Consider the following 8442-nt stretch of genomic DNA (forward strand, 5'->3'; position numbering starts at 1 on the left):
ATAGCAGGTACTATATGTGTATGCATGAGCATTGAGTGGCTGCTATTGATCTCCTGAGGTCTGCTGGGGGATGTAAACACTGCATCGTTCAACGAGAAGCTCAGCTCGATGTGAACAGCCTTCAATGACAGCTGCACACCAAACACACGAGTCCTTCTTATCAGATCAGCAGAAACAGCTACGAGAGAGGCAGACGTGTGAACGTGTAACGCACGTGTACATGATGCACAATAAGGACATTTTTAAATGTGCGTTCGTGTTGGCTGAAGAAGCTGACGACATTCATGTTTTCATGACTGAAGCAACACCAGCTTCCTTAATTCACTTCCTGAGAAATGATAAATTCACCCAAACAGCAGCAGATGAGCTTCGTCTGGAACGAGCTCAAACCCATCGTGTGCCGCGCGCCACGTCTAAGGCCAATATCGATCCTGCTCGAGCCGCGCGGCGTGCCAACAACCCGAGAGTAACCAACCGTGGAGGACACTTGCACACTGAGCGCATCTGGTGGAGACTCCTCCGAGTGTGTGACGCTTAAATGTTTCCCCGCTGATACCTTCCTGCGGGACATCGTTTCACGCAGGTGAGACTCTCTTCAGAGTGAGGGTAACGCCTCCAGCGGCTCATTCAAAGGCCGAGTCTGGCCCTTCCTGCATGCAGACTCGGCGCTCGCTCAGGAGGTCGTTTAGGCTTTCATTCATCATTTTTCCAACCTGACACAAGTAAACATGCAGCTGAAAACGTTTGTGAAATACACCAAACAGCGCTAAAGATTTACACCTGACAAGGACGTTTTTTATTTACCAAATAAAAGTTTAATTAAAAGTTTTGTTTTTAATATTCTGTCTGCAGGTGAAGATGTTCTGGCAGCTGAATCCACCGTTTAAGTGCTGCACACAACACCGGTGCTCTCACACATCTGGCTCCCATCATCACAGCTGTCACTGAGCTTTGCCACCACTGTGAGACGCACACACATGCACGCACACACATGCACGCACACACACGTGCACGCACGCACACATGCACGCACACGCACGTACGCACACACATGCACGTACGCACACACATGCACGTACGCACGCACATGCACGTACGCACGCACACATCTGGCCCTGGCGTGCTTTTTGCCACTCTCCTCCTCCGTCTCCCAAACTCATGTTTCTGGTAAAGGAGCGTTTTAGCTCCAGCTCAGTCCTGCGCTGGGAAGCGTCTCCCTGAGGAAAATAAGCACGACTCGCTCCAGTGAAGACATCTGCCCTTTGAAAGGCAGCGTGGCTGTTTGAACAGCTGTCAGAGCGCACCGTGCATCTCAGACCTTCCTGATAAAACAGCGGCGAGCCTGGGAGGGGAAATCGACACGAGGAAGACACTAAATGGACAGAAGAGGTGGCCGATGGCAGTGACAGGCGAGGCAGGTGGGGAGAGGTGCGGTGTAGCCGCTCGCTTGTCTGGACTGACAAAGAAGCAAAACGCGTGGTCACCTGTGCTGCTGGAGACAGCGCCACAAATTCCTGCAGATCTTTCTGCTGATGGAAAACACTGAGGAGGAATGTCACACAGGGAAAAGCCATTAGTTACTCTGACAATATAAATGTTTACAGGACCAGGTTAAATATTCAGGCGTGGAGCCACACAGGGTCTCAGCACAAAGGGCCGAAGATGTTAAAGATTTAAAGAGAAGCGAACTCTAAAGGTGGGATTTTATGGTCGGCTTCGTACTTCTGCGAGTTTCTGCGGCCGCTGTGCGAGCAGCAGACACTCTCCCAAAGAAGATTTCAAGCTTAACACTTAAGACTTTTGGTCCTGAAGTGACTGTCTGTTACCCAGTCAAGAGGAACAAGTGTATGTCAGACTTAGGAAAGTGCTGGAGCTCAATTGCATTAAGGCTCTTAGTTTGCCCGAGCTCCAATCTAATTGGATAAAGCTGGAAAAGCAGCTTCCAACGTGCATGAATCCATTTTTTCCTTTGCTCGCCGTGTTCCAGCCGACCCCGTCTTTTGTCCTTGTCGACATTCCCCAAATGAGATTCCCAAAATCAGGAGGTAAGTGCGCACGCCCGAGCGCGCAGAGCAAACGCTGTCACACAGACACACCTCTCACACCAGCGCGCCGCCTGGCATCTCGTCTTTCCCTGTCCTTATTAAAATTCCATATTGAGATTCCTCGCTGCCACTCCGCCCCCCCGGCCTGTCACTCAGCTACCAGCCAACGACAAAATCAGCAAGTTTGCACAAAGACGAGCGCATATGCAAAGAGACACACAAGCCAAACTTTTCTTAAGACAACTCGTCCCCGCTGCCGCCCTTTATGTGTGGGATGAAAGTTTCCTTTAGGTGAAATGTATGAGAGCGTGTCTCCCCCTCCGTCTCACCCCCACCCCCAGCTCCCTCTCATTGTCATTATTTTCGATGGTGTCCCCCTCTGATCTGCTGAGCCTTTGGGTGCTCTCTCCTCTCTCTCCTCCCTGCTCCCTTTCATCTGTCAGGCGCTCCCCTTTGGCGACCGCCACTGAGGGGGTTTGATTTCCCATCATGCCTAGCATTGCCTCCCCGACTCGGGCTCCTTCACTCCCTCCCCGCTGCCTCTGAGGCGAGTGTTGTGCCCCCGCGTCGTTGGGCAATTATCCCTGGGAGTAATGAGGAGCGTCTCTCCCTCTGCGGCGCGCTGACTGACACCTCTCCCACTCATTTGTCAACAAATCAGACGGCTGGTGTGGGCGGCCATATTGAGCTGAGGGTTGTCGTAGGGAAGCTCAGGCTGAGGCGCATCGCCACGTCTCCCTCTCTCTTTTCTGCATCCTCCTCCATCCCTTCCTCTCTATCTCTGCCACCTCGTTATCTCTGACAGGGTGTCACTCGTTCCAACTCTCACTCCTCCCGTGTTCACCCTCCACACGCTCCCGTGTATTTGTGTTCCTCAGCCGCCGAGAGAAATCTGACTTCCAACAGGACTAATGGTCATATGTGGCTAATGATCACTGAGCTGAATAAGTGACACCGTTCAATTTATTTGTGTCGCCGCCTGTGAACGCTTCGCCCGACTACATGCTGACGACTAAAGTGCAAAAGGGGGAAATGTTTTCAGATATGCTTTTACTCACAAACGCTCCTTTCAATTTGTCACCTTTAGTGGATGCAGCTGCAGAGGACATGTTACCCTCATTGGCCCTGTCATGTCAGGGCGAGCAAAGCCTTTGATGTGCTGGTTAAACGCTGCAAACGTTAAAGACGCCCGACGAGTGACTGCGCTGCTCTTTAGAGACGAGCTGGGAGAATTGTGCAAACATAACACTCACTGTGCTCTTTGCGCTCCTCGGGGCTCGATGAAGCCTCGCCATCAGACAGCAGGCCGGACATGGAGAACAGCTTCCTCCCCGACTCCTCCCCAGCTTTGAGGGAGCCTCCGAGGGAGCCGAAGTCAAACTCCTTCCCCTCCACCTCTGGAAAGCAGCTTTTCAGCCTCTTGGCGGGGGTGAAAGCAGACTGGTAACCCCCGGACTCCCTCTCGTCTTGAGGCGAGGAGAAAGGCCGGAAGGCGCCCACGCCGCTGTGGTTGAGCATGCCCAGGGTGGAGCAGTCCAGGTTTGGTGGGGTGAACTGTGGGTGCAGGTGGAGCAGGGAGGCCGGGAAGTCTCGGGACGAAAAGCTGCCCGACATGGGGCCCTGGCGCTGATACATGGAGGTAAAGGTGTAGGAGGCTGAAGGGAAGGGGAGGTGGAGGTCCTTCTCCACAGAGACGGGGACGCCGAAGGGCCGCGGCGCTTGGCAGGGGACGGAGGCGTCTCGGCCGGACTCTGCAGTGGAAGCTAGGACCATCAGGGCAGGGGACGCCAGCGGAGCCGGGAGGTAGGAGGGGCTGTCCATCTTGAAGGGGCGGTGGAGGTCCATTCACCTCCTCGATGCTGGTTCTGAGGAGACAAAACGAGAGGAGAGAGAAAAGTGTTTGGATGAGACACGAGCAGAAATGATTCTCAGTGACTGTTGTTGGGTAGAAAATTATTTCATTTTGTCAGATTTACAGGAAATTGTTTGATGTCGTCTTTAATGACAAGATCTTCATTTCTTCATTTTGTGAAATACACCCAGTTGCTTTTACAATTACAGGTTTCGACTAATTTCAGCAGAAACGTGGGTTTGAGGAGGCCTACTGCGCCTGTAAAGAATTACGACGGGAATAAATTGCCAATAAAACACACACGTAGCTGCAGCCTGCAAAGCGTCGTTTTCATAGCGAAGTCTGAGCGATTAAATTAAGGAAATCATGAAAACGCGTTTGGGAAAGACGACGATTCTTTTTCTCCTTCTGCTTTCAGTCGTAATAAACTGTTTGACTTGAAAAGAGAAGAAATCAAGACAAATGTGTCCGGTAAAATTAAATTCGAGGAATATTTTTGTTGTTTTTATTCTTTTTTGGCACAAAGTAAATAAAGACTGACCCGCTTTAGTTACTGAGAAGTTTGACAAAGTGCGCTTCATATGAAACGATGAGGCCTCAAACAGAAAAAGGTTTTGGGCCCAAACAACCACTTTTTTCTTACATCAGAAGCAAAACTGTTCAGAAAATTCACCAAAAACAAAATAAAAGTCGGGACACTTAAGAGGAACAAAACGACTTAATTTTTAAAAACAAAAAAAGTCCCTAAATGAACAAACTGGCGAAATTCAGACGAAATGTTGCAAATTACTGACAGTTTTTCTGCGCCTCGCACTTTCTGCTCGAGCGCAAGTCCAAACGTGACCCCGGTTTATCCCAGGAATTAGCCTCCTACCGTTTTCCAAGTCTTTCCACGAGTGTGTTATAAAAGTGGCTTTTTTTTTTCTCAGTAAGCTCACAAGTTCCCTAACTTTAGACAAACACACACAACAAAAGCTCACACCAGAACACGTGGCAATCAAAAAGCCAATTAAACCAATTAAACCAAATGAAGGCGTAATCACCGGAATGATCGCGACGCGTCCGTCAGCACTTACCGTGATGAAGAACTCGAAGCGAGATTTATTTTCTCTCTTCCTCACTTCTTCCAAGTTACAGTGAATTTCAAGGACGCGGCACTTTGTCCCGGTTACGCAGGAATGAGAGAGAAAGACCTGCAGCTGCGGGAGGCGTTGGCTCCTCCAGATGTTGTGTTTACGAGTTAAGGCTGAGACGCGGCGCGTAGCTGCTGTTCCTGCGCAGGATCGAGGCGTCAGTGAGTGGACTGGCTGCGGGTCGGTCTGTCTCTGTTGGTCTGTGCGCTCTGCGTGACAATCCCCCCTCCACCCCTCTCTTTCCACTTTACCCTGCCCTCTTTCTCTGTAGCCTCGTCCCCCCCCCCCTCTCTCCTCCGCGCTCTCCCCCTGAGACACGCCGCGCGCGATGGACACATTCAATTTCTCGTCCTCGCTTCAGGTGAGTTACAGTGAAATTGAGTCAAAAGAAAAATGCACTTATCAGCTGCCCACAGAGTGGGGCGGGTGGGTGAAGAAGAGAACTTGAGGGATTAAAAGTGTCAGATTATATCTGCGAATATCAAACGTGGTAACTTTCACTGCAAACTCGTGAATATCCGGTTACCTGCGCTTCTTCTCAGAGTCGACACATCAATCTGCGTTTATGAAGGACATGCATGCAGCAAAATTAAACTTTTCCGCTGCTTTCAGTGCATTAGTGCTATATACTAAGTTCACCAACTCATCGCTGTCTGTGCGCCCGCGCGAGCGAGCGCGTGCGGCGCTGCTTTGAATGGCAGGTAAATGAGTTATCTGCTCCTCCGTGGCTCACTGAGCGTGTACAGTCGCCAGCCCGCGTGATTGACACTTGGGAATATTCCCTTTTGATGAGACACAGCGCAAACCAATGGTATTATTTGTCACAGATAATCTGCTTTCAAGTCCAACACATTACGCGCGGCGTAATATCTACATTATTCATATCTGATTTCCAGCACATTGTCAGAAAGAACAGCTCAGAGCGCCACAAATCAGCCCAAATCACTCTTAATTTGTTTTTATCGGTATTGGTATTGCTTAAAGACTTTTTGAAATAATGTAATTGAAATAATTCCTTATTCCCTCGAGCCAATCCAGAGGCTTTACACTGCTAATCTAATGTGACACGCAATTTCCGTCTCTCAGACGATTGCTTCCCCTCAGGTCCCTGTCTTTAATGAACAGCCATTTGGCTGTGAGCCTGTGTGCCTGCATTTGTGTGTGTGTGTAATCAGAGAGCGACACACAGTCCTGAGATAGGAAATGAGTGAAATGGGAATATCCCGGCCAAGAAGACACAAGGAAGAGGGTTGTGGGGAAACATAGCTTGAGATCAGTGGCTGCGCTGCACTAAATCAGCCTGAGAACACGCCACATAATTGAGATGTAAAAATAAACACTGACTCTGTCGATGGCGTTAGCCAAGAGTGAAGAGGGCCACCGTTTAGCCCGGACAGTTCGGCTGTCTCCCGCATCCTTAAAACGCTCCCAGAGATGAAGCTCGCCATGTGTAGCACCTCCTTTCACACCCAGCCGCTGGTGGAGAGGTGGAGGGCCAGACAGCATGCAGACCTTTAAAGGGACACATAAAGAGTCTGCAGCCGTGTTGCCCTCGGACCAGTGCGGCAGCGTGCAACACATGTGTCCCTCGTGACAAAGCAAGGTCATTGCTCCGCGTAGAGAGCTCCCTCTCATTCAGCCCTTGTTGTTTTGAGGTCACACATGCCGTCACGCACACGCCAGGGGTAAAGGCGAGGATTAAACGCAGAGGATTCCCAAACTGAACGACCTCCGTTTAATTGCAAATAGTAATCAAAAGTCACCTTTTTGGAAACCCCTCCTCTGTTGTTTGGCTAAGAAACACCAAAAATATCCTAATTTGCCAACTGATCAGTTACACCGGCTCCCCACGAGCGGCTGCATTGACATTACGATTATTATTTCTTCCCCGTTCCTCCAATTTGCCCCGTGTGCTAGTGGCCGTGGGGGTGCGCAGTGGATGATGGGTGTGTGTCCTGCAGGCCCAGTGAAGTGTTAATGATGTCCCCGCTGCCTCAGCCAGGTTACGGCACAGGGACCGTTAGCCGCCCAGGGTAACTGCACGGCTCCCAGAATAAATTGCCACCCGAAGCCACGCAGGCTGGTCAGCCAGCCAATTACAGGCCTGCCCGCTCAGCTGAGGATGATGGGATGCGATGTTAATTGTAAGCTTTCATTTTCTGGCAGGAGGTGAGTCACTTGGCTGTCTTCTTGACTGCCGTACACACAGAGCATAACATCTTAATGCACGCAGTTTATGCTTGTGTGTGTGTGTGTGTGTGTGTCATATTCATCTGCTCTGGTTTTTCTTCCTTTAAAGAAAATTGAGTTTTGAATCATTTACAAGCAGTTTTAATGGTGTTTAAATGTTGCAGCTTCGTTTCTGTGGTCTTCAGTGTAATTCAAGTAAGAGATGAGATGAGGGGAATTAAATCAACATGATGAGAGTTCTTCACTTCTTTTATTAGGATGCCAGAGGTCATCTGTAGAGTCTTTTAACTTTCTCAATTGGAGTAGTGAACAGTAAATCGTCATGCTTTTATTTTTTTTACTCCTTTCATATCAGTTGTTGTTGCTTTTTTCCGGGGCACTGGAGAAACTAAGTTACTGCTGTAATCATTCCCACAGACCAATTAGAGATAATTACTTTTTGCTGTGAGACTCACAATGTCCAATTACAGCAAAACGGCTTCAAAATTCATACAATGTTGCCAAATTAAAAGCAAAATGATAGAAAAACGGGCCGAATGATTGTTGTTTTGTTTTGGTGGGTGCACCTGCTGCTGAAGTTAAAGGAGAGCCGGGCACAAAGTGTCACCGACGGTAACGGGAAGAGCCCCGGCAGGATCGGCGGAGTGGCAGCATCAGCGGTGAAGATGAAGAGTGCTCAGTTCTCTGGAGTCAGTCGGGGAGTAGTTGTGCAGCCGAGTGCTACACTCCGCTCAGTATATCAACATAGAGACTGTCTGGTAGCAGTGCTATGGAGAGAGAGGTTAGCTACTATATTAACATACAGAGAGACAGCGCCAGAGCAGGCTGCCAACGACTGAGCAGTGGAAGTGAGACACGGAGAGGCCATCGAGCAGACAGCTGCAAGATGGAGTGGAGGAGAACGTGTGAGAGATGAGCTGTCGAACATGTGACGATGTGTGTGTGCGACGGGTCCCAAAGCGGCGTGTGAGCGTGAGTGTGAGCAAGAATACAGAGAGGTGCATTATGGTCTCAATCATTGATCGCTTCCTCCCGAGGGGGCGGGCGTCTGCCCTCGCCACACGTGTAAACACACGCACCGCTCGGCTGTTCGCATTCACAGCACACTGTTGTGTTTCCTCAACTTTTGTCTCTTTCAGGAATTTAACGGCTTTTACTTGAGCCGAGTTTAGGAAACGTGACGACGATAAACTGAAGGAGCGTGTTACCTGTGGGATGCATC

General features: G+C 49.8%; 1 protein-coding gene across 3 annotated transcripts in view; it reads right to left on the minus strand.

Moving 5' to 3' along the window:
* Window positions 1-5180, minus strand: part of rnf220b (ring finger protein 220b) — a 30577-nt gene extending 25397 nt beyond the window's left edge. For all 3 annotated transcript variants that reach the window (XM_087836030.1, XM_087836028.1, XM_087836027.1), the window contains exons 1-2: window positions 4974-5180; window positions 3299-3910 (exon numbers count right to left, since the gene is read on the minus strand). In XM_087836030.1, coding sequence (XP_087692156.1) covers window positions 3299-3890 — 592 coding nt within the window. In that variant the 5' untranslated portion in view covers window positions 3891-3910; window positions 4974-5180. The remainder of the gene's footprint in view (window positions 1-3298; window positions 3911-4973) is intronic.
* Window positions 5181-8442: the final 3262 nt, after the last annotated feature.

Source organism: Neolamprologus brichardi, chromosome 23 (genome assembly GCF_056152115.1).
Source record: "Neolamprologus brichardi isolate AB-2024 chromosome 23, ASM5615211v1, whole genome shotgun sequence".
NCBI lineage: Eukaryota > Metazoa > Chordata > Actinopteri > Cichliformes > Cichlidae > Neolamprologus > Neolamprologus brichardi.